General features: G+C 43.4%; 1 protein-coding gene across 1 annotated transcript in view; it reads right to left on the bottom strand.

Moving 5' to 3' along the window:
* The window catches only part of arsb (arylsulfatase B), an 86,017-nt gene that overhangs the window by 7,744 nt on the left and 51,879 nt on the right, over nt 1-26,394 (bottom strand). Inside the window, exons 5-6 of the mRNA XM_078396745.1 lie at nt 24,310-24,553; nt 14,063-14,133 (exon numbers count right to left, since the gene is read on the bottom strand). Coding sequence (XP_078252871.1) covers nt 14,063-14,133; nt 24,310-24,553 — 315 coding nt within the window. The remainder of the gene's footprint in view (nt 1-14,062; nt 14,134-24,309; nt 24,554-26,394) is intronic.

Below are 26,394 nucleotides of genomic sequence, written 5' to 3'. Positions count from 1 at the left end.
TCTATCACAAGCCAAGAACAAATAAAGATGGAAAGTATTCAGAAAAGAGCAAAGACAATTTCATATTAATGGTGATTAATGACTGATCCAAAAGATGATGTAAAGGAAATTTGTGTAAGAAGGAACTGCAGCTGCTGGTATACACTGAAGACTGACACAAAATGCTGGAGTAACTCTGTGGGTCAGGCAGCATCTCTGGAGAAAGGGAATAGGTGATGTCTCTTGAGTTATTCCAGCACTTTGTGTCTATGTAAAGGAAAAGGTCGTACTTCATATTTTCATGACAATTTGACCCATCCAGTTTATGCTGGTTCAGAGTGATCCCATTCAATTCCCTGTAATTCATTCCATCCATTTAGACAGGTACATGATAGGCAGGTTTAGAGGGATATGGGCCAAAAGCACGCAGGTGGGACTGGTATAGCTGGGGCATGTTGGTTAGCATGGGCAGGTTGGGTGGAAGGGTCTGTTTCCATGCTGTATGACTATGATTCTCTTTAATTTGACCATCGGCTCTCCCTTGATCCCCTTACCACCCATCTACACGAGGGTCATTCCTGAGGATAGATACGGTCAGATTTATAGACAATAGACAATAGGTGCAGGAGGAGGCCATTCGGCCCTTCGAGCCAGCACCGCCATTCAATGTGATCATGGCTGATCATTCTCAATCAGTACCCCGTTCCTGCCTTCTCCCCATACCCCCTGACCGCTATCCTTAAGAGCTCTATCTAGCTCTCTCTTGAATGCATTCAGAGAATTGGCCTCCACTGCCTTCTGAGGCACAGAATTCCACAGATTCACAACTCTCTGACTGAAAAAGTTTTTCCTCATCTCAGTTCTAAATGGCCTATCCCTTATTCTTAAACTGTGGCCCCTTGTTCTATGCTCCCACAACATTGGGAACATGTTTCCTGCCTCTAATGTGTCCAACCCCTTAATAATCATATGTTTCGATAAGATCTCCTCTCATCCTTCTAAATTCCAGTGTATACAAGCCTAGTCACTCCAGTCTTTCAACATATGACAGTCCCGCCATTCCGGGAATTAACCTAGTAAATTTACTACCAAACTTAGGGAAACATGAGTAAACCTGGAAAAGAGTAAAAGAAGTTTGATGCCAATTTATTCAGTTAGACAAGTCGTATAACGGCAAGCCAAAAATAGCAAACCCTGAGAAAACATTGGAAGTAGTTATGCAAGTAGTTTCTGGGAAAAATCAGACAAAAGAGGTGAAATTTGAAAAGCAGGAAAGATAGATACAAAGTGTTGGAATAACTTAACAGGTCAGGTATCATCTCTGGAGAAAAAAGATGGGCGACGTTTCAGGTTGGGACTCTTCTTGTCACTGACTCACTGAGTTATTCCAGCACTTTGTGTCAATCTTTGGTAGAAACCAACATCTGCAGTTCTTTATTTCTACAAAACCATAGAAAGGGTGAGTGGGTGGTGGGTTGGTTGAAAGATACAGCATGGAACCGGGCCCTTCAGCAACCACCAAACATGTTCATACTAGTTCCATGTTTTTCCTACATTCACATCCACTACCAACGCCCCAGGGGCAATTTTACAGAGGCAAATTAACCCTCAAACCTGCATGTGCTTGGGATGTGGAAAGAAACTGGAGCAAAGGAGGAAACCTGTGTGGTCGCAGGGAGAACGGGCAAACTCCACATGGACAGTGGTGAGAATCGAACCCGGGTCCCCAGTGCCGTGAGGCAGAAGCTGTGGCACTGTGCTATAAGAAAGATAACTAGAAAAGGATAAATGGAAAAATAAACGTGACTGAGTTTCTATACAATGTGGTAAGTTTTACTGTTTGAAACAAACACACACATACAACTGGACCGGGTCTTGAGAGAAAATGCTGACCGTGTCTACATTTTATTGTTTCCACACATTTCAGACAGCCCAGGACTTTCCTTCACCAGTAGTGCTCCCCCAGGTATTTTCAAACCGATCTGTTTAAGATATTAGTTGTTGAAAGCTGTGAGGTCATTACCTTGGGATAAGGAAAGTTACATTATGGAACATTTTATCCAGTCTGTGGCTGCTGCAAGAGTCATCTTACAATAAGTGTTTTGGCAGCTTGCACAAAAAGGAGTATGAAGATTTCAATCACATAGTACATCACTAAACAGAACTTGCCTTATTAATGCAAGGAAGATTAATGATTAATAAAAGCAATATCCTCGACATTTCTTTCTGGTGTACACTGTGCAAACATAATATATTCTGGAAAATGCTATACGTCTTTCTCAAATTTGCATCTCAAGTTATTTAGCACTCCACAACCATAAAATTCATGTGAACTCAACAAATCTGTTTTAAATTAAATTCTTTGCAACATGGAATACTGGCAGCCACGGGCTAAATTAAAGCCCAGCTCTGCGCCAAGTTAGCTGATCTTACCCTGGACAGCTGTATAACTGGTGGTTTAGGAAGGGGACAATACCTGCCAGTGGTTTTCCATTGATCCTGGTTGTGAAGTGTATCAAATGCAAACAGGTTTAACTGTTAAGCTCCCAAAACCATATAACCTGCCCACTTTAACCAATCTTTCCTTCAAGAACCGCCAGTCATTTCCCTCTCAAAGAACCTCCTATCTTGCACATCTAATCCCGTGGCCACAGGAATGGAAGTGGAAGCATCATGGTGCTCAGCCATTAGGGCTTGTGTCTTCTAACTCCTGGGATGCAGGTTTGATCCAACCTAACATATTTAGCTTTGTTTAGTTTAGAGATACAGCGTGGAAACAGGTCCTTCGGCCCACCGAGTCCGCACCGACCAATGATGTCCTGGTGTGTAGGACACAATCCTACACACTAGGGACAATTTACATTCTTTACTAAAGCCAATTAACCTGAAAACCTGTAAGTCATTGGATTGTGGGATGAAACCGGAGCATCCAGGGAAAATCCACATGGTCACGGGGAGAAGGTACAAACTCCATACAGACAGCACCCATAGTCAGGATCGAACCCTGGTCTCTGGTGCTGTAAGCCAGCAACTCTACCGCCACCGTGCTGTGAGATGTTAAGTAGTGAGCAACATTATTTTAATAGGGCCAACGACTTCCAAAACTGCTTCGCAAACTCCAACTGAAACTCAATAGCTGTAAATACCACTTGATATCATTGTTGACACAATTTTGAGTGATGCAACAGCAGAATGGCCAAGTGATCTTAAAGCTGGAAACTTCTGGAAATCCAAGTTAGTTTGATTAGGTTAGAGATACAGCATGGAAACAGGCTCTTTGACCCACCGAGTCCACTCCAACCATCGAACTAGTTCTACATTATCCTATTTTCTCAACCAGTCCCTACACATTAGGGACAACTTAAATGACAATTAATCTACAAATCTGTACGTCTTTTGGATGTGGGCAGAAAACGGTGCACCTGGAGTAAACCCTCGTGGTCATAGTCAGAATGTGCAAACTTCACACAGACAGCAGCCAAGGTTGGAATCCAACCCGGGTCACTGGCAGCAGCTCTACCAGTTACACCACTTCATCCTATTATCCAATGTTCTGGAGGTGGCATCCAACAAAAATAATGCTTCTATAGGTCAAAATGTTCAATGCAATAAGGGAATATGATTCAATATTTCCCTGGCAAGATTTCCATAAAAGGGATACAAATAGCCAAAGTGCTCAGAGATCATGTGTCCATAACATGTATTCATAAAACATATTCTGCTGAATTATGCAACCAACATGCTCCCTTCCCTTGAATGGACTGGGTTAAAATTGTCTGTAAGATACGCTAGGTTCATTGGGCCCAGCAGAACCTCTTTCCTACTGTAGATGCTGGATATAATTTAAAAGGTTACAAGAGTTGTATGTAGCAGTTGAGCATGTTGCATTTCAAAAGTAGTGAACACTACCCAGTCCATCACGGGTTCTGACCTCTCCATCATCATGGATGGGATATACAGGAGTCGCTGCCTCAAAAAGGCAGCCAGCATGATCAGAGACCCACGCCACCCTGGCCACACATTCATTTCACTCCTGCCATCGGGAACAAGATACAGAAGCCTGAAAACTGTAATGTCCAGGTTCAGGAACAGCTTCCTCCCTACAGCCAGCAGGCTATTAAATACTACAACCTGAAAATAAGCTCTAAACTAAGACTTGGGGGGCTTTGTCTTTTTGCACTATTTTTGTTTGTTTGCTTTTATGTGAATGTCATATATATACACACATATAGACAGACATATGTGTGTGTGTGTGTGTGTGTGTGTGTGTGTGTGTGTATATATATATATATATATATTAATGCTAAAAAAATCTTGTTTATTATATTGTTTACATATTATGCTGCGTTAATTAAGAATTTCATTGGTCTGTTTGGGACATATGAAAATAAAACACTCTTGACCTCCGTTATATCATTTTGTGATCCAGGGTTGCTGGAAAATGAATTGGGCTTGAGATACCTGATCCTATGATTAGATGTTCTAGATACCAGTCCATATCCCAGATCTTGATGTGATGGTTAGCTCTGCAGCTTAATGGTTCCAGGAAAACAATCTGGTTCCGTAACACTGGACGAGTGTTCCAAGGGCAAGAAGCACTTACAAAATTCTGTTGCTGCTTTTAAATACTAAAAGTTTTTTGAAATAGACAAGATTTCTGAACCCCAAACGATATAGATAATCAAAACGAATCTTCTCTAAAGTCGGACGCACATTTAATTTAGTTTACAGGCAGACACAAAATGCTGGAGTAACTCAGCGGGACAGGTCAGGCAGCATCTCTGGAGAGAAGGAATGGGTGATGTTTCGGGTCGAGACCCTTCTTCTGACTGTTGTCAGGGGAGTGAGCGGGACAAATATAGAATGTAGTCGGAATCAGTAAGACTGGTGGGAGAACTGGGAAGGGGAGGGGATAGAGAGGGAAAGGAAGGGCTATTTAAAGTTAAAGAAGGCAATGTTCATACCGCTGGGGTGTAAGTTACCCAAGCAAAATATGTGCTGTTCCTCAGGTCAGATTGGGAATGGGAGGGGGAGTTGAAGTGCTGTGCGACTGAGAGATCAGGTAAGTTAAGAAGCACTGAGCGGAGGCTTTTAGTTTAGTTTAGTTCAGATATAGCGCTGAAACAGGCCCTTCGGCCACCAAGTCCTTGCCAATCAGCGATCCCTGCACACCAGCACTATTGAACACACTAGGGACAATTTACAATCTTTACCGAAGCCAATTAACCTACAAACCTGTACGTCTTTGGAGTGCTGGAACACCCAGGGAAAATCCACGCTGTCAAGGGGAGAACATACAAACTTCATACAGACAGCACCTGTAGTCAGGATCAAACCCTGGTGCTGTAGGGCAGCAGCTCTACCGCTGAGCCGCCGTGCCAACCCAAAAGTGTTATTGCCATAAGATAAAGGAAGTTGCAAATTCAGTTCAACACCTCACAAGAACTGCCCTGATCTTCACAAAGAAAATGTGAAGCCATACTAGTTTCAGAAATACAATGGCAATGCCGTATATTTAGTACAGTAGCATTCTTTCCATTTAAAGTATAGTGATATAAATCAGCCTGGCGACAAATGTAATCTCAGCTGGAACCCTGTTTTACATGCCAAAAAAACAAAGCAGTGTGCATTGGGTTAGCAGGAATAATCAGTTTGGATGTATTAACCATCACTTGTGTGTTTCAACGGATGGGCTATTAAATAATATTAGCCAGGTTGGACAGTGGATTGCAGAACATGGCATCTCCAACATGACAGGTAGGAGCTCAATAACGAGGGAACAATGCAATCTTTATTATTAGGATACGTTTAGCAGTTCAACAATATTATCAGGGAATATCCAAGTAATCATTTCCTACTTTGGAAACAAAGTTCCCAAATTCTACCTAGAATTATATAGCGTGGCCCTTTGGCCCAACTTGCCCACGCCGACCAACATGTCCCATCTACATTAGTCCCATCTGCTCGCGCTTGGCCCATAACCCTCTGAACGTATCCTACCCATGTACCTGTCCACATGTCTCTTAAATGTTATGACAGTATCTGCCTCAACTACCTCCTTCGGCAGCTCGTTCCATATACCCACTATCCTTTGTGCAAAAAACTTACCACTCAGGTTCCTATTAAATATTTCCCTCCTCACATTAAACCTATGTCCTCTGGTTCTCGATTCCCCTACCCTGTCAAAAGACTGTGCCTTTACCCAATTTATTCCTCTTGAGATTTTGTACATCTCTATACGATCGCCCCTCATCCTCTTGCACTCCAATAAATAAAGTCCTAGCCTACTCAACCTCTCCCTGTAGCTCAGGCCCTCAAGTCCTGGTAACATCCTCGTAAATCTCTGCATCCTTCTAAGTTTGACAACATGTTTCCTGAAACATGGTGACCAAAACTGAACACAATACTTTAAATGTGGCCTCACCAATGTCTTATACACCTGTAACATGACCTCCCAACTATACTCAGTACCCTGACCGATGAAGGCCAAGGAGCCAAATGCCCTTTTGACCACTCTATATATCTATGATAGACACAAAATGCTGGAGTAACTCAGCAGGACAGGCTGCATCTCTGGAGAGAAGGAATGGGTGACGTTTCGTGTCGAGATCCTTCTTCAGAGCTATCTATCTGGGATGCCACTTTCAAAGAACTGTGTACCTATACACCTAGATCCCTCTGCTCTACAACACTCCCCAGATCCCTACTATTCACTGTGTAGGACCGGCCATGACACAATTCCCTCCACTTATTTTTCGGGGCCTTCCATCGCCCGGTGCGGCTCGGCCACGGGACTGAACAGCGCCCGGTGCGGCCACGGGGCCTTCCATCGCCCGGCGCGGCTCGGCCGCGGGACTGCACAGCGCCCGGTGCAGCTCGGCCGCGGGACACCATTCTGCTTTAGTTAAACATTTTGTTCAAGATGGCCGCGCCGTTGTGTTTGGCTGCCTGCCACTGTATGTTTCTTTTTTTTTTTTCCTAATCAGATGTGCAGCACTTTGGTCAACGTGGGTTGTTTTTAAATGTGCTATACAAATAAAATTGACTTGACTTGACTTGACTTCATAAAATGTGACACCTCATATTTCTCTATTAAATTCCATCAACCATTCCTCAGCCCACCTGGCCAATCGATCAAGATCCTGCTGCAACTTTTGACAACCATCTTCACTATCTACAATACCACCCACTTTAGTTTCATCTGCAAACTTGCTAATCATGCTTTGTACATTCTCATCCAAATCATTGATATAGATGACTGTCAGCAATGGGCCCAGCACAGAACCCTGAGGCACTCCACTAGTCAAAGGCCTCCAGTCTGGAAAACAACCTTCCATCATCACCCTCTGCTTCCTTTCATGAAGCCAATTTTCTATCCATTCAGCTATCACTCCTTGGATCCCATGTGATCTAACCTTCCGGAGCAGCCTACTATGTGGAACATTGCCAAAAGCACCTGAAGTACATTTTTCATTCACTTCTACCCTTTTAAGTGTATGATAGCATTGAACTAGAACTTAGCGACACAATCGCTATTAACAATCAACCGAAGAGCAGAATTTCCCACTCAGGTTACATTTTAATCACTGGTTTATTCAATAAAAAGTCACAAACTCGGAATCCACTCTTCAAAAGTAATTCACTGAAAGGAAGGACTTCTTTCTTTCCAACTGAAAGGAAGGAAAACATTTTATTAGGATGCATCACAGCTTGATTTGGGAACAGCTCCATCCAACACCGCATGAAATTGCAGAGAATTGTGGATGCAGCCCAGACCATCACACAAACCTTCCACTGACTCAATCTACACCTCACGCTGCCTTGGCAAGTCCAGCAGCATAATCAAGGACGCGTCACATCCCGGCCATTCCCTCTTCTCCCCTCTCCCATCGGACAAAAGGTATAGAAGTGTGGAAATGCACACCTTCAGATTCAGGGATAGTTTCTTCTCACCTGTTATCAGGCAACTGAACCAACCTTCGAACAACAAGAGAAATCCTGAGCTACTCAACCTCATTGGAGACCCTCGGACTATCTTTGATCGGACAATACTGGACTCTTGCACTAAACAATGTTCACAATATTCCCTTTATCATCAACACTGTGGATTGCTTGATTGTAATAATGTATTGTCTTTCTGCTGATTGGTTAGCACGCAACAAAAGCTTTTCACTGTGCCTCGGTACACATGACAATAAACTAAACAAAACTTCTGGACATCCCAGAGATATGGTAAAGTCTAAGTACATGGATTTGTTCTGGACTTTTTTCACCTCCAGTCACCTGACCCCTCCCACCCCCCATTACCTTTCAGAGAAAGATAATTCTGACCCTAAACGTAACCTATTCCTTTTCTCCAGAGATGCTACCTGGCCAGCTGAGTTACTCCAGCATTGTGTGCCTATCTTCTGTATAAACCAGCACCGGCAGTTCCTTCCCACACATAGGCATTTATTTTGACTTTCCTGTATTTATCCGTTTCCTATCAAGATCTGGATTCCCCCCCCCCCCCCCCCCCCCCCCCCACATTTTACAAGTTTTTTTTAATAACATCTGGAAAGATGTATTGTAAATCTTGTGTGTTGGAGGACTGCAACAGAAATAAATGGAACTATTTCTGCAACCACAGTAATTTTGGATTAAACAGATTAAACCTCAACTTAAAAAAATGATATGGAAATATTTCAAACATCTTAAAATAATCCATTAGTTTGGAGAATAAAATGGTAAGTGTCCAATTTCTGTCATAAGAAAAAACAAGACCAGTCTGTACAGCTAGTCTCTGTACAGTCTCTATCACTCATTATAACATTTCCATATTAAACCTATTATTTCTGCCCATTTTAATACTGCAACATTGCTTAAATATTTGCATTATATATTTCACATAGCTTTGAGTCCATGCTGGATAGACTCAAAGCTATGTGAAAATTATAATGCAAATATTTATTTTGAATATTTTATTTATTTTTAAAAAATGCAATTGGTTCTTTGATGAATCCCATTCTCTTGTATTTTCCTGTAACTTCTTCTCTGACTTGCCCATTAACAGCTCTCTGATTGTCCAACCACTAACCTACATTGGGAGTAATTCACACTATCCAACTTTTCTTCTTATCGAGTCCACATCACAAGATTAGAAATTGTTCAGCCAGAGCTGAACACACTTCTCTGTATCTGCATACAGGCATCTTGCACTTCTTGTGCTTATGTGGATGGTGGTGGAAAGATTGGTGGAAACAGGGATGCGATATGAATGCTCTTTCCTTGATCCCACTAACCAACTAATAACAACACGATTTGGGGATGGGGAGGAAACCAGAGCACCTAGGGGAAACCCATGTGGCCACAGGGAGGATCATTAGGTCATAAGGAATAGGAGTAGAATTAGGACATTCGGCCCATCAAGTCTACTCTGCTTTTCAATCATGGCTGATCTATCTCTCTCTCCTAACCCCATTCTCCTGCCTTCTTCCCATAACCTCTGACACCCGCACTAATCAAGAATCTATCTATCTCTGCCTTAAAAATATCCACTGACTTGGCCTCCACAGTCTTCTGAGGTAAAGAATTCCACAGATTCCCCACCATCTGATTAAATAAATGTTTCTTCATCTCCTTCCTACAAGGACGTCCTTTCATTCTGAGGCTATGACCTTTAGTCCTAGACTCTCCCACTTGTGGAAATATTCCTCTCCACATCTACTCTATCCAAGCCTTTCACAATTCTGTATGTTTCAATTAGGTTTCCCCTCATTCACTCAAGCATTTGCTGTTCCTTGTGTCCCCATTTACAGATCAGTTCTGTAATGGAACTGATTACAGTGGCGCAATGGTAGAGTTGCTGCCTTACCCGGGGTCAATCCTGCCAGAGACCCGGGTTCAATCCTGACTATGGGTGCTGTCTGTATGGAGTTTGTACATTCTCCCCTTGACATGCTTAGGTTTTCTCCGGGTGCTCCCATCTCCCACACTCCAGACGCACCGGTTTGTAGGTTAATTGGCTTGGTAAGATTGTAAATTGTCCCTATGTATAGGATTGTGTTAGTGTAGTGTTCAGTGGGCAGAAGGGCCTGTTTCCACGCTGTCTCTCTAAACTAAGCTAAAGAATGCAACTAACAAAGGTCATTCCCGAAGCAGCTTTGTTCCATCTCTTAAAAGAAGCAGGGTACTTTCTCCAGTCAATGGAGGATGGTTAGATACAAAACATTGTTTTAAATTAATTCCAGTAACAGAAGTCAGTGCAGCCTCCGGGTCTGATTTATGGAAGATTACCAAATCATCTTCTACTTTGTGTGGGAGTAGTGATGCGACCATAACCGAATGAAGATTGCTTAAGATGCCATTTCAAATATACTATTGAAGATACCATCACACTGAATGAGAAGAAATATTAAGTAAGAAAATCCATCATTTGGTATCGGACAGAAAGGTTCTATTTTAAACAAAAGAGCCCTGAGCTAAGTTCAGCAGAGTCAATCACTTTCACTTACATTGTGCCTAATTTTCTTTTATTAAGGTTACTCATCTAAAGCAGGAACAAAGGAACTCAACATTTCAGAGTGATCTTTTTTAAACTGAATTATTTGGCATTTTTAATAAAAAGTGTGACAATCCTGTTACAACCAACACTTAAGTTGTGACCTTTAGATAAAAGGTGGAACTATAACAGGAAATGCAACAAATAAACAAGTACACGAAAAGTACCAACATAAAGGTACAAAAGAAAAATGTTTTCAGATGCTTTTAGTTTTAACATTTGCCAAGACTTTACTTGACTTCCTTGTCAGAGATGTGGGAAACTCATGCCTACCCTGGGAACTGGGAGAACAACCCATTTGCCACAGCAGCTGTAAGCTGTCTAGACAGCAAGCAGGTGCATCTACTTTCCTCCCCAAAGACTATTTCTCTCAGCAATGTGCATTCTGGTTTTTGTTCGATCTGTAGTCTGCGTTAACTTACCTCAGTCATTATAATGAGATCAGTCTTCTGAAGAGATATGGACCCATGTTACTCGATCGTTCGTAAGCTGCCTTTCTCAAGAACCAACTAACTTTATTATAATAGCCTTTATGGCAAGTATATTTTACTTGGATAAGGAGACTAAAACTGCCTGCAGCACTCCAGATGTAATTTCAGTGGAGTTCTATAGCAGCAGGATTTCCTTACTCCCACACCTTCAAGACAAAGTCTCACATTCTATTTGCCTAGTGCTGACGCGAACACGATTAAACACTTGGAAAATTTATTACTTACTCAGTTTCAAAGAAAATGAGGATTAGAGGTGTTGTGCCATTTAAAGAAGCATATGTACACACTCCTGAAAGCTCTCACCCAAAAATGGCCACCTTTACTGCAATAATTGTACAATATTTTACTTTAAAAGTGGTACTGGAGTAGCATTATATCCACTGTTCTGCATACTACGCTTACCTCAAGATTCAGGGACAGTTGTTATCAGGCAGTGTGCCAAACGCCTTCTTCACCACACTGTCCACCTGACTCGCCACTTTTAGGGAACCATTCATGTGTGCTTCTAGATCTCTTTGTTCCACAACATTCTCCGGGGCTCTACCATTTATTGTGCAAGTCTTGCCCAGACCAGCCTACCATGAGAGATCTTGCCAAAGTCCATATAGATAACGTCCACTGCCTTGCCTTCATCAATCCACTTGATGACCTTTTCAAAAAATGAATCAAGGCCTCTACAAGGAGCCGTGAATTCCACAGATTCACCATCTCTGACTAAAGAAATTCCTTCTCACCCCCTTTCTAAAGGTTCATAAGCTGAGGAGGGCTAAGAGCGCAGGAGAGCATTTGTTGGGGAAATAAAGACATGCAGTGTTGAGGATGGGCCATGAGCAGGTGACATATGGAGTTCTGGGAAAGTGCTGTATTGGAAAGATGGTCAAGTGATTATCCTGAACAATGCTTTTTAAGAGGCTTAAAAATGCTTTTCACCTACTGTGAAATCCTTGAATATTGATTCCTGGGTTGGCAGGCTTAGCCATGGAGTCATAGAGTCATACAACGTGGAAACAGGTCCTACAGCCCAACTTACCCACACCGAACAACTTGTCCCATCTACACTAGTCCCATCTGCCTGCATTTGGCCCATACCCCTCTGAACCCGTCCTATCCACGTACCTCTCAAACGTTGCTATAGTACCTGCATACACTGTCGCACATGGAGAGATTAATGAAACCAAGCTACACTCTCGAGTTTAGAAGAATGAGAGGCCATCTCAATGAAACACTAAAAGTTCTTAAGAGCGTTGAAAGAATGGCGGCGTGGCTGAATATTCTCCTGGCCGAGGCCGTCGGAACCAGGAGGCATAGCTTCAAAATGTGGAGACTGTGACAATAAGAAATATTGCTTCAATTAGCAAGTCAGTCAGTATTCAGTAGCCAAGAGGTAGGTTCAATTGCAAAGTGGATCAAGACAGAAATCAATGGAACTAATGGATGTGGGATCCATGCAGGAGAGTGGGGCTGAGGTAAAAGACCAGCTATGATCTTATTGAATGATAGAGCACAAACACAAACCAACCTCCCTTCCATTGACATCACACTCTGCCTCGACAAGGCCACCAGCATAATCAAGGACGAATCGCTCCCTCCTCCCCTCTCCCATCAGGCAAGTGGTACAGAAGTGTGAAAACGCATACCTCCGTATTCAGGGATAGTTACATCCCAGCTGTTATCAGGCAACTGAACCATCCTACCAACAACTAAAGGGCAGTCCTGAGCTACGTCCTTCGAGATCAAGGGCAGGCGCTGCGATCGTTTCGCTGAACACCTGTGCTCAGTCCACCTAGGCCTGTGCGATCTCCCAGTTGCCTTCTATTCCCATACTCACCTTTCTGTTCTGGGTCTCCTCCACTGTCAGAGTGAGGCCCAGTGTAAATTGGAGGAACACCACCTCATATTTCGCTTGGGCAGCTTACAACCCTGCGGTATGAATATTGATTTCTCTAACTTCAAGTAACCCTTGATTTACTTCTCTCTCGGTCCCTCCCCCACCCTAATTTTCCGACTTGTTTCACTGTCCTCCTGATTAATTTTACTGATATTTGACTGTTTGTATGTCTCTTTGTCACCTTCCCCTCAGCTAACAAAGTACCATTCTACACTTCATTGTCTGCTTTGATCCGACACCTTACCCTACCATATCTCTAGTCTCCCCCTCCCCGATTCTCAGTCTGAAGAAGGGTCTCGACTTGACAGTTGTATCTTCGGTGTAAACCCGCATCTGCAGTTCTTTCCTGCACACTACTATCTACCTCGTTGGAGACCCTCAGGCTATCTTTGATCAGACTTTAATGGACTTGATCTTGCAATAAATGTTATTCACGTTATTCCCTTGATCATGTTTCTGTACACTGTGGATGGCCCAATTATAATCAGATATTGTCTTTCCGCTGACTGGTTAGCAAGTAACAAAAGCTTTTCACTGTAACCTTGTTACACGAGACAATAAACTAAACTCAAAGAGCAGGAATAGGAGAACAAATGGCCTACTTTGGTTTATGTTTCTCATGTTCTTATATTTTGTAATGGCTGCCCCATTATTTGCAGTTGGGTGGATTCAGCATGAACACCAACAACAGGAAGGTAAACTCCATTGAAGGATGACACAAAATCTCAAGGTGTTGGAGTCAGGCAGCATCTCTGGACCCTTCTTCAAATTAATTGCAGTGGGAGATGGCATGAGAGAAAGCTGGAAAAGAGGTGGGACAAAGCCTGGCAAGTTATAGGTGAGGATGGATTTTGATTGGCAGAAGAGTGGACAAAGGCCAGTGTTGAAAAGAAGACAAAAGTGTGTCAGATAAAGGAGAGAAGAGGAGTAAAATGTGCAGCCAGAGAAAGGGGTACAGGTGGAAGGGGTGGGGCAGGGGGTAGGAGGCGGGATAGTAGGAGAAAATGGGTGTGCATCCGTGTGGGGCATTGGGAAGCGAGGGGGGAAAAGGGAGGAAGGGAGAGGGTTGGGGTAGGGTGAAGATCTCCTGTGGCGAAGGAAGCTGACAACTGCCAGGCTCATTCATCACATTACCGAGCAAATATCTTAGAAAATCACACTTACATGGAGAATTATCAACAAACAGCGGATCGATGTTGTGAAGCAGTTCATTTCTGGGCGAGGAATGTCCTTCACTGAAGAAAGAGGATTGAAGTTTACTTTTAAAACCCACTGCACAACTTAATATCGCAAAGACATATACTTCAAAATGCAATAGCTTTTCCAACTGTTTATTCACAATTTAAAGTAAGCAAAGTGGTTGCGGCAGGGTGGGTGGTGGAATATTTTTTCTGAGAATTTCACTCCATTAATGTTGAATTCAAATTTTAAACAAATGTGGTAACTGACCCCTGACCAGACTTGTACAAGGAGGTCAATTCTTTAGAAAACAGTACCAGCCAGTACTCTAACACTGTTCTTTCCAAGTTAATCACTGTCTTTACTTTCTACCACAATTCTCTGGTAAAGGAGACTGGTAGCTATATTCTAATCTCATGGATTGATTGCTATTGCTGTCTTAATGAATGATTGATTGTTTGAAAGATAGAGCATGGAAACTATGTATTCATTGACCACCAAAATCACAGTAGTTCTAAGTTATCCCACTTTCGCATCCACTCCCTACACACTAGGTGCAATTTACACAGGCCAATTAACCGACAATCCCGTATGTATTTAGGAGGTGGGATTAAACCGGAGGACCCGGAGGAAACCCAAGCAATCACAGGGGAGAGCATATAAACTCCACACATACAGCACCTGTGGTCAGGATTGAACCCAGGACTCTGGCGCTATGAGGCAGCAGCTCTACCAGCTGCACCACGGTTCGCAGCTATTCAGCCATCAGCGGCATTTGGGGTGGGCACGGTGGCGCAGCGGTAGAGTTGCTGCCTTACAACGCCAGAGACCCGGGTTTGATCCTGACTACTCTCTGTATGGAGTTTCTACATTCTCCCCATGATCACGTGGGTTTTCTCCATAGTTTCTCCAGTTTCCTCCCACATTCCAAAGACGTCCTGATTTGTAGATTAATTGACTTCTGTAAATTGCAAGTTGTCCCCAGTGTGTAGGATAGTGCTAGTGTACGGGGATAACGCTGGTTGGCGCAGACTCAGTGGGACGAAGAGTCTGTTTCCACGTTGTATCTATAAAGTCTGAAGTCTAAGCTATCTATATACTAAAACTCTCGTTTGTTTGTTTGTTCCTGAACTACAGTCAAAACGGTACACAATAACTCAACAATTTTAGGCCCACCTTACTCACCGTCATCTCTTTGGTGCTAATGGAAGAAGTTTCATTGAAATCGGTGTTATATTTTGAAAGTTATTCGCATTTTAATGTTTAAATCGATCTCCGAGGGAGGGAGGGGGGAGGGAGGGAGGTGGATGGAGAGAGGGGGGGGAAGGGAGGGGGGAGGAGGAAGGATAAGGGGGGTTGAGGGGGATGGAGTGGGGGGTGGGGAAGGGGAGGTGGAGGACGGGAGGGGGAGTGCTGCACCAATGCAGGAGAGGGTTTGGGCCCAATGGGTCCACTTGGTCTAGTTCCCTATAACATGCCCATCAATTCTCCTTGGTTCTCCTCGTCTACCACATACACACGGGGTAATTTCCTGGGACAGATATGATTACATTTACTGCTGATACTGTGAAATATTAGCAGGTTGGAAAAAGAGAAAAAGGAGTCTAGATTCAATTGATTCAGTTCAACAAATATTAAAAGGCTAAACATAATAATCATTTAGAAATCACTGAAGGTGTTTCTAGCAAAGATTGGAAAAAAAGTGTCCTGATTGAAAAATATAAAAGATTTACATAAAATCAGCGCATTGCAATAACACTTGTATCTGAAGGTAATGGAGGGATATGGATCACGTGCAGGCAGCGGAGATTAGTAGACCTTGGCATCATGTCTGCATGGACATTGTGAACCATAGGGTCTGTTCCTATGGTGTACTTTTCAATGATTTCACAATAGTGCTTGGTGCAGACACTGGACAGCTCAAGTCACATTTCAAGAGTCAAGTCAATCCTTAATGAAGTGCAAGATTTTATAGTCTCGCTTGGTAACTACAACAGTGAGGCCTGTTACTACCTGTTCACCACACACAGTTGATATTATGTTACTGCATTTTAGGAGCTTTGGGAGTAAGAAGAAAATTATACTCTTTCTCAACTGTGGTGAGGTAGAGAAAAAATTATCAGACAAAATAGGAAATGGAAATAATGGACTGCCAACAGAATAAACTCTTCAGTTCGATGACCTTTCATCAGGTCATCAAATAAATATTAACCATTTCTCGTGCCAAAGATGATGCTTGACTGGCTGAGTATATGCAGCATTTTTGTTTTAATTCAGATTGTGATCATCTGGAACATCTGCTTTTGGAATAACCAAGGTTTGTAGTTTACTTGGCTTTGGTAAAGATTGTAAATTGTCCCTAGTGTGTCGGATAGTGCTAGTGTATGGGACTCAGTGGTCTGAAGGGCATGTTTCTGCGCTGTTCCTCTAAACTAATAAACTAATTTCAACTGGTACTCAATACTCTATTTATCACTAAAACAGTCCCAGGTTTACTGTAACAACATTTAAAAGACATTTGGACAGGTACATGGATAGGAAAGCTTTAGAGGGATTTATTCAAAAAGTGCTGGAGTAACTCAGCAGGTCAGGCAGCATCTCGGGAGAGAAGGAATGGGTGACGTTTCGGGTCGAGACCCTTCTTCAAGCTTTAGAGGGATATGGACCAAATGCGGGAAGGTGGGATTAGTTCCGATGAAGCATCTTGGTCAGCATGGGCAAGTTGGGCCGAAGGGCTTGCTTCCGTGCTGTATCACTATCATTGACAGGTTTACCGTGAAAGGAGTGATTCAGTGGACGAGACCTGTGTTCGCGAGAATTTAGAACAAGAGAAGATCTCATTCAAACTTGCAAAATTCTTTCAGGGCTGGATAGGCTGGGAAGATTTTAGGCCCGAGGAGGAATCTGCAACCTGGGGCCATAGTTTCAAAATTACACGGTAAACCATTTTGGACCAAGGTGAAGAGAAATTGTATCACTTGATGGTTGGTGAATCTTTGGAATTCTTGACCCTGGGGGTTGTGAACACCTCATACAAAGCTGATACCGATAGATTACTGAATAATAGGGCAATTCGTGGATATAGGGATAGTGAAGGGGAACACTGTTATGGTAGAAGACCAGCCTTGTCATGGAGACACATGGATCTGTAGATGCTGAAGTCTTAAGCAAAACAGAAAGTTATGTTTTGTGGAGGGAATGGACTGGCGATGTTTCAGGTCCTTCCTCAAACTGATTGTAGTAGGGTGGGGGAGTCAACGCTGGAAGAGAGGTCGGGCAGGTCAATGCTGGCAAGTGATAGATGGATAGGAAGGAACTGTAAATGCTGGTTTACACCAAAGATAGACACACAAAGCTGGAATAACTCAGCGGGTCAGGCAGCATCTCAGGAGAAAATAGGTGACATTTCGGGTCGAGACCCTTCTTCAGTCTGAGAGTCAAGGGGACAGTGAAATGAGAGATATAGAAGGTACACAGATCAAATAGGCAATAGACAATAGGTGCAGGAGGAGGCCATTTATTTCATTTCAAATAAATGAAAGATATGCAAAAAGCAACGATGAACAAGGAAAGATGAATCCCACAATGGTCAATTGTTGGCCGTGAGGGTAGGTGATAATGAGTTATACAAACAGTGTAACTGTTTTTGCTTTTCGTTGTGAGAGTGATGCCAAATGTAAATTGGAGGAATAGCACCTCATATTTTGCTTGGGCAGCTTATAACCCAGCGGTACGAATATTGATTTCTCTAACTTCAAGTAACCCTTGCATTTCCTCGCTCTCCGTCCTCCCCCACCTTATCGTCGTACTAGTTTCGCTGTTGTCCCATCATACATGAGTGAATGTTCACACTTGCAACTTGCGATCCATCAATTAAGTGCTTCCCTTTGCAAAATTAGAATCTAAATTGAAGCGTGATAACATGCAAGTTCGAATTTTTAAGGCCTTCCCTCCCACGTTATCCGAACAGCTGAGTTTCACGCCGTCTTTGGAATGTGTGAATGAGCCTGGTTACTGGCGTGTTGACTGTTGTGTTGCAAATTACAAATGACTTACTTGGTGAACAATGCTGCATTTGTTTCATGCTGAGATTAATATGTATGCTTGCTTCGATTTTTCCATCAGTTAATTTGTAGTGAAAGTTATTTCCTTATTGTTCGCAGAAGTAATTAAAAAGTGTCTATGTAATATTGGTTTTGGGGTTTGAAGTGCAGAATTCTTTCAAAATCAATTTGCTGACTGTGTAAAAGCATGTGGTTATTGACTTTCTAAGAAAATTTAAATTCTCCTTTACTTCATAGAGTCTTACAGATTGGAAACAGGCCCAACGTGCCCACACCAGCCAAAATGTCCCATATACACTAGTCTCACCTGTCTGCATTTGGCCCATATCCCTCTAAACTTGTCCTGTCCATGTGTATTTCTAATTCACATCAGGCAGGTGCGCCAATTAGTCCTTGGAGCTTAAATGAACGGAGGTTTAATTTCTTGAGGTGAATTCGGAGCATGTTCTGCCATTGACTACTCTCAGCCAGACAGATGTCTGAGTGGAGCGTTGTCATAGACTAATCGAGTCATACAGAACGGAAAGTCCCTTCGGCCCAACGTGCCCACACCTACCAACGTGCCCCATCTACACTAGTCCAACCTGCCTGCATTTGGCCCATATCCCTATAAATCTGTCTTATCCTTGCACGTGTCTAAATGTTTCTTAAACATTGTGATAGTACCTGCCTCAACTATCTCCTCCGGCAGCTCGTTCCATACACCCACCACCCTTTCTGTTTTGTGCAAATCATTGACAATGACTTTTTTAAATAGCTAATCAAGTATTTAATGCAGGAAGTGCTATATTTTTGGAGATAGCATTTCAACTGAGGCTGTGGGTCATCTGACTATTATCACACAAGTGTTTGTTAAATATAAGTGTGGCGCAGCTGGTAGAGCTGCTGCATCACAGCGCCATAGATCCAAGTTCGATCCTGACCTTGGCTGCTGTCTGCGTTCTCCCTGTGACAAGCCGGTTTGAAGATTAATTGGCCCCTGTAAAATTGCCCTTCGTGTGTAGGGAATGGATGCAAAAATGGGACATGTAACTAGTGTGAACGCATGGTCGATGGTTGGGGTGGACTCAATGGGCCGAAGAGCCTGTTTCCATGAGGTGTCTCTAAAACTAAAACTTGCTCTGCAAAATTTGTATAAAATGGCTCCTAAATCAAATTAATGTCTACTTTTAAAAATACTTCATTTTGGTGAAAAAATTACATTGGGAAATGCTGAGCTTGACAAAGGCGCTAGTGGAATATTGTGAAGGATATGTATCGTGTTTTTTTTTTGTTCTGTTCTTTTTATACTGTGCTTGGTGCACCAAGTGACCAGATATGGTCTTCCTCTCAAGATTTCACCCAATCCATAATTTTAATTATAGCACAATGGGAGGTTTCCCAAAGCACAGGAATTGGAAGGTCTCACATTTCCTGCTTCCTATCTCTATTTTGCAGTTTAATTTGTAAAGCGAGATTAAAGATCTAGACAACCCTTACTATTTGTGAAGCTGCATGTCCATAGCTCCCTGAAAGTCACAACACGGGTAGATAGAGTGGTAAAAAGGGCAATGGTATGCTTGTTTTCTTTGGTATATCGAGTATAAGAGTCAGAACATCATGATGCAGCTTTATTGGACTTTATGGGTAGCTCACAACCCAACGGTAAGAACACTAAATTCTCCACTTTTTGGTAACCTCGAAACCCCCCCACCACTCTTTACTCCTCCCTCCCCTCCACTGTGCTCCACCTGGATTCACATCTATCTCCCCCCCCCCTCCTCCCCCTCACTCACTCCTCCCCTCACCTCCCCTTCCCCTCCTCACATTACTTCCTCTGTCTTCACAATTCAATCAATCAATATCAATAGTCATTTATTTGTCACATACACATAAATGTGTAGTGAAATGAAAAATTACCCGCAGTTCAACAATAAGACCAATAAGAATAATCAATAAAAATGCAATAACACATACAATCATAAACTAACACCAAACAAAAGAAACATCCATCACAGTGAGTCTCCTCCAGTCCCTCCTCACTGTGATGGAAGGACAGAATGTATTTTTCTCTTCCCTGCCGTCTTTTCCCGCGGTCAGGCTGTTGGAGTTGCCACGTCGGGGCGGTCGGAGTTCCCGACATTGAAGCCCCCGCCGGCGGAGAAAATCCCGCGGCCTATTTCAGGCTGTGCCGGACGGTGAAAGGTCCTTTGCAGCTCTTCAATTAGTCCGGCTCACACCATCTGCTTTTATCACTGGCCTTTGTTCCAACCATCTGCCTACCAAAATCCCCCCCCCCACCCCCAGTGTCCATCTGTAACCAGCCACGCATTGTCCTGCTTCTCCTCTCTCCAGCTTTCTCTTCCCATCCACCCTGCAACGTCTGAAGGCGATGGCATGGTGGCGCAATGGTAGAGTTGCTGTCTTCCAGCGCCAGAGATCAGGTCCGATCTTCACTATGGGTGATGTTTGTACGGAGTTTGTACGTTCTTCCTGTAACCGCATGGGTTTTCCACGGGTGCTCCGGTTTCCTACCACACTCCAAAGGTGTGTAGGTTTATTGGCTTCTGTAAATTGCCCCTAGTAGGTAGGATGTGGAAGTAGTATAGTATAGAACTAGCGTACGGGTGATTGATGGGGACTTGTTCGGCTGAAGGCCTTTTTCCACACTGTATCTCTAAATTAAAGTCCTTTTGAATTGCAATATTTACCAGTTCCCTGCCCTTCTTTATAAAATCAACTCTCTATTGGTTTTAAATGGAAAATGTCAGACTTCCTTTGCTGTCTTCTTGCCCAAACTGAGAGCTAGATAAAGCACTTAAAGATAGCGGAGTCAAGGGATATGGGGAGAAGGCAGGAACAGGGTACTGATTGAGAATGATCAGCCATGATTACATTAAATGGTGGTGCTGGCTCAAAGGGCCGAATGGCCTACTCCTGCACCTATTGTCTATTGTCAAACTCTGAAACCACTCCCTTTTGAAACCTGCTTCATAGTTTCACTCCTAGCTTTATAATCACATACACTTCAAACCATCTCTGAATCCAAGCCATGAACATAGGTTGGAGGAGCACAAGCAGTTTTTCTTGCACCATCTGCTAGTTTTACCATGGCGACCTGAAAATGATCCTATTGTTCTTCGCCTTGGTGTTGCCTTTCTATCAATCCTCAAGCCTTGCAAATTATTGCCCTCAATTTCACTTGTCCTAACCATGTAGAATAATCTCATTGAAGGTCTTTGGAAACGCAAATATAATACATTGACTGCTTTCCCTTATCCAACACCAAATGCATTCTCCAGAGACTATGATTTGTCAAACACAATCTTTCTTTCATAAAATTCACCTGACGTTGTCCAATTAATTATGTTCCCAAGTGCACTATTGTCATATCCTTAATAATACTCTAGTATTTCCCTAGGGCTAAATGTCAAGCAAAATGTATTTTGTCCCTCTCTCTCCATACATGAAAATGCAAAGAGTAGGAATAAACAGGTCTTTATCGGAATGGCAGGCAGTGGCGAGTGGAGTGCCGCAAGGCTCGGTGCTGGGGCCGCAACTATTTACAATATATATTAATGATTTGGATGATGGAATTAGAAGTAACATTAGCAAGTTTGCAGATGACACAAAGCTGGGTAGCAGTGTGAACTGCGAAGAGGATGTTAGATTGCAGGGTGACTTGGACAGGTTGAGTGAGTGGGCAGATGCATGGCGGATGCAGTTAAATGTAGATAAATGTGAGGTTATCCACTTTGGCGGCAAAAACAAGGAGGCACATTATTATCTCAATGGTGTCAGATTAGGTAAAAGGGAACTGCAACGAGACCTGGGTGTCCTTGTCTACCAGACTCTGTTCAGCTTAATCACATCCTTGACCAGAATGTCCCAGGTGTGGTCTCACTAATGGCTGATCCAGCTCAATTTCTAGTCAATGGGAACCTTCCCCTGGGATCCCATGATGGTAATGTCTTTGAATATTAGGAGGTGATAGCTGGATTTCCTCTATGGTTATAATCATTGTCTGGCACTTGGGTGGTGCAAATGTTACTTGCCACATTTCACTCCAATTCTGGATATTGTCCAGATATTGCTGAATATGGATGTGGACTACTTCATTGTCTGAGGCGTCACAAATATTCAGCGAACATACCTATTACTGACCTTAGACAAGAAATCTTTGGGTGATGTCCTAGACCATTTTACTATACAGGTCGTAGGTTTGGGAGATGCTGTTGGAGAACCCTGGTGAGTTGCTACACTGTAGGTGGTCCACATCTGAAAGACAGATGTTAGCATCTCAGCACTGCAGCATCACTCTAGATTACATCACTAAGTATCTAAAATGAAGCCTGTCAACTTCAACCCACATTTAAAATCCCTCTACACATCCAAGGCCGGCATTTGCTGAATAAACTAGATCGGAAGTGTTTTTTGACAATTTCTCAACCTAAAAGGCTCAGATTAGAATAAAGTCAGCAACAATTTTCTGGTTGACGCAGGGTAGATGGGTGACAGTGAGGCTGCGGTAGAGTTGCTGCCTTACAGCACCAGAGACCTGGGTTCTATCTGGACTGTTGTCTGTATGGAATTTGTACGTACTCTTCGTGACCGCATGGGTTTCCTCCGGTTGTTCCGGTTTCCTCCCACACTCCAAAGACATACAGGTTTGTAGATGAATTGGCTTCGATAAAAATTGTAAATTGTGCCTCGAATGTAGGATAGTGTTGTGACCGCTGGTCTGCGCGGACTTGGTGAGCCGAAGGGTCTGTTTCCATGATGTATCTCTAAAGTCTAAAGTAAAGTCTCAAGAGTCAGTAATTTGTGAGGTGCTGCACACCTTCAACCACTTATATAAGATCTCTTGTGCTGCTAATACATGTCAAGGCTCTCAATACCATCCCAACACTTTGAGTAAACCAGGAGAGTCAGAAGAAAGGTTTCAATTCTAAAGGATCCCCTTAACTGGAAACCTACTATCAAGGGTGCTATACCTGTACTTCAATGCACAATAGCAAAGTGCAGAATGTAGAAACAAGGAACTGCAGATTCTGGCTTACAAAGATGGACACAAAGTGCTGGAATACCTTGGCGGGTCATACAGCATCTCTGGAGAACATAGATAGGGAACGTCACCTATCCATGTTCTCCAGAGCTGCTGCCTGACCCAGCAAGGTGCAGAATGTGCTTCTACAATCTTACTTACAGTGCTAGCTCCATTCTTGTTCACCCTGTGCACTGCGGACTTCAGGCACAGCTCTGCAAACTGCTATCTACACAACTTCTCTGACGACTCTGCCATCGTCGGTCTCATCACAGGCGACGATGACAGGGCGAAAAGAGAACTGGTCAAGGAGTTTGTGAACTGGTGCCAGCGGAACCGCCTCCGGATCAACGCTGGGAAAACCAGGGAGAGGGTGGTGGATTCCCGCAGGCGCAGCCAAGTCCCCTCGACACCGGTGAACATCCAGGGAATGGACATCGGGAGGGTGGACTCTTATAAGTACCTGGGTGTCTACCTCAACAATAAATTGGACTGGACCGAAAACACCAATGTGCTATACAAAAAGAGCCAGAGCAGACTCAGGTCTTTTGGAATGCAGGGGACACTCCTAAGGACCTTCTACAACACTGTGGTTGCATCAGCCATTTTCTATGGAGTGGTCTGCTGGAGCAGCAGCATCTCAGCGGCAGAGGGGAAGAAACTTGACAAGCTGGTCAGGAAGGCCAGCTCTGTCCTGGGTTGCCCCCTCGACTCAGTGCAGGCCGTGGGAGAGAGGAGGATGATGGCAAAGTTAACATCGCTGCTGGACAACGACTCCCACCCCATGCAGGACACTGTCACTGCACTGAGTAGCTCCTTCAGTGACAGACTCCTTCACCCCAAGTGTGTGAAGTAGAGATATAGGAGATTGTTCCCGCTGCTGTGAGACTGCACAACCAGCACTGCTCCCAGCAGACCAGTCAACAGCAACAGTTAAGGAATACACAGTAAATTGATGACAATTTATCCTTGTCTTTACTTTTATTTATAATGAATGATCTCTTGCTATCCACTTTGCTACTGTAAATTTCCCCGGTGTGGGACAAATAAAGGAATTATTATATTATTATTATTATATTACTTCAAAATGGTGCAAAATGTTTCAACCGAACAGTTTCTTTGCAGTGATACTAGATGCACAGTACCTGATAGTCTTCCACACGTCAAAGCCATCCAGTGGTTTGGTGTCTTTAGTGGATCCTTCGGCCAAATGCACCAAAGTAGGGAGCCAGTCGGAGATGTGAATGAGTTCTCGATTAACTCTGCCCTTTTGCTTGAGCAGTGGGCTGGTGACAAAGCTCACACCTCGGACACCACCCTCCCACAGCGTCCACTTCCTTCCTCGCAGGGGCCAGTTGTTTCCACCCCATAAGGTCTGCCCACCATTGTCTAAAAAGTGAAAGAAAAGACTTAATTTGGTTTATTGGCAAGCGTACCGAGGTACATTGGAAAGCATTTGTTGCGCGCTAACTAATTAGCAGAAAGACCAGACATGATTACAGTCAAGTCATCCACAGTGTACAGATACAGGATAAAGTGAATAATGTTTATTGCGAGATAAACTTCAGTAAGTCCAATTAAAGATAGTCTGAGGATCTCCAATGAGGTAGATGAGGACTGCTCTCTAGTTGTTGATAGGACTGGGCAGGGTGAGTAAGTGGGGTGGGGAGAGGGAGTGGCATGGGGCGGGTGAGTGAAATTTGCAAGCATGCATGTGCGTGCACGGATGTCTAACTGATTTGGACCTCCTTGCCACTGGATTAGTACTTTGTTCCATCAGACCTGTGTGGTAACAGTTCTGAAGAAGGGTCGGTTCAGTCTGAAGAAGGGTCTCGACCCGAAACGTCGCCCATTCCTTCTCTCCCGAGATGCTGCCTGACCTGCTGAGTTACTCCAGCATTTTGTGAATAAATACCTTCGATTTGTACCAGCATCTGCAGTTATTTTCTTATACTATGTGTGCAAAGGCTATCCCACATTAATAGAAATGGCACATAGGCACCTTCCACTCCTCAGTGGAAGCTAATCATCCTCGGCCCCTAGAGCAGCCTGGCACGGTAACTTAATCGCAATGCTAGTGTGTCCCCCGTGGTTTTGGCTGACAGCAGAAGCTCGAGACAAACAGAGAACTGCCCGCCCGTGTGGCTAAATACCATTTGACACTTAGCCGAGCGACGAGAACTAGGACTTGCTTCATTTTGCAGAACAAAACAATTGCTAATTATATTCCTTTTGTGAGATTCTGTAGCTTTCCCATGCTGTGCCCCTTCTCTGGTTTCAAAACCTTCTGTTACAACCTACTGCAGATCATAAAATTGCCAAGCCAGAGTAATTGCAGGTCTGGGCTTACTAGCACCGTTACAATATATTGAGTTACAGTCAGCACCATGAGAATTGAGTGAAAATTGAAGCAATTTTGGCCATAAAAAGATTTTTCTTGCTCGCTGGTCACAGCCTATGTGTTAGAGTGAAGTATTTATCTAACACGGCGAGTCGATTTGTCAAAGTATGTTTATGGTCTGATTTGTCAGATGCATTAATGTGATTGAACTTGGTTTCTTTTGGGGGAAAGAGAGGATTAACATGGAACTACCTGTTAAGTGCAGGGCTTTGGTTCCATTCTGGCCTAAGTGACAGTCTCACACCACTAAACTGAGAGGTGAATGGCCCTGTAACCACAAACTTCTCAGAGTGCTCAGAAGGATTAATGAGTCTAGTCGCTCCATCAATTCACAGTCTTCCATGATTGACATCCCAAGGGATCCTTTCAAAAGATTGTGTTTAGATTGGCAGCTGAGTTGGACAAATGTGTGGTATTAATATCCTTTATTCCAGGATTTCTTTTGAGAAACGTTTGGACATTATGCTTGATTGCAGACAGAGGGCAAGTGCAGAGCCGGTAGAGATGTAAGACTCGGAGACCTTGAAGGCAGTATTTCATTGTTCAAGTGTGTGGCCATGATTTAAAAAGCGTTTTGTTCCTCTTGTATGGGAGGGATGGAGGTAAGCACAGAAAGAGCACCATTGTTGTTCATGAGCAGGGAGAAATACTAAAGATATTGAACATTATCTAGGGGGGGGTGTCCTCATTGAAACTTACCAAATAGTGAAAGGCCTCAGTCTGAAGAAGGGTCTCGCCCCAAAACATCACCCATTCCTTCTCTCCAGAGATGCTGGCTGACCCGCTGAATTCTTCCGGCATTTTGTGTCTACCTTCTTCCTCATCTTGG

Source organism: Rhinoraja longicauda, chromosome 3 (genome assembly GCF_053455715.1).
Source record: "Rhinoraja longicauda isolate Sanriku21f chromosome 3, sRhiLon1.1, whole genome shotgun sequence".
NCBI lineage: Eukaryota > Metazoa > Chordata > Chondrichthyes > Rajiformes > Arhynchobatidae > Rhinoraja > Rhinoraja longicauda.
This window is presented reverse-complemented; position numbering and strand designations above follow the sequence as displayed.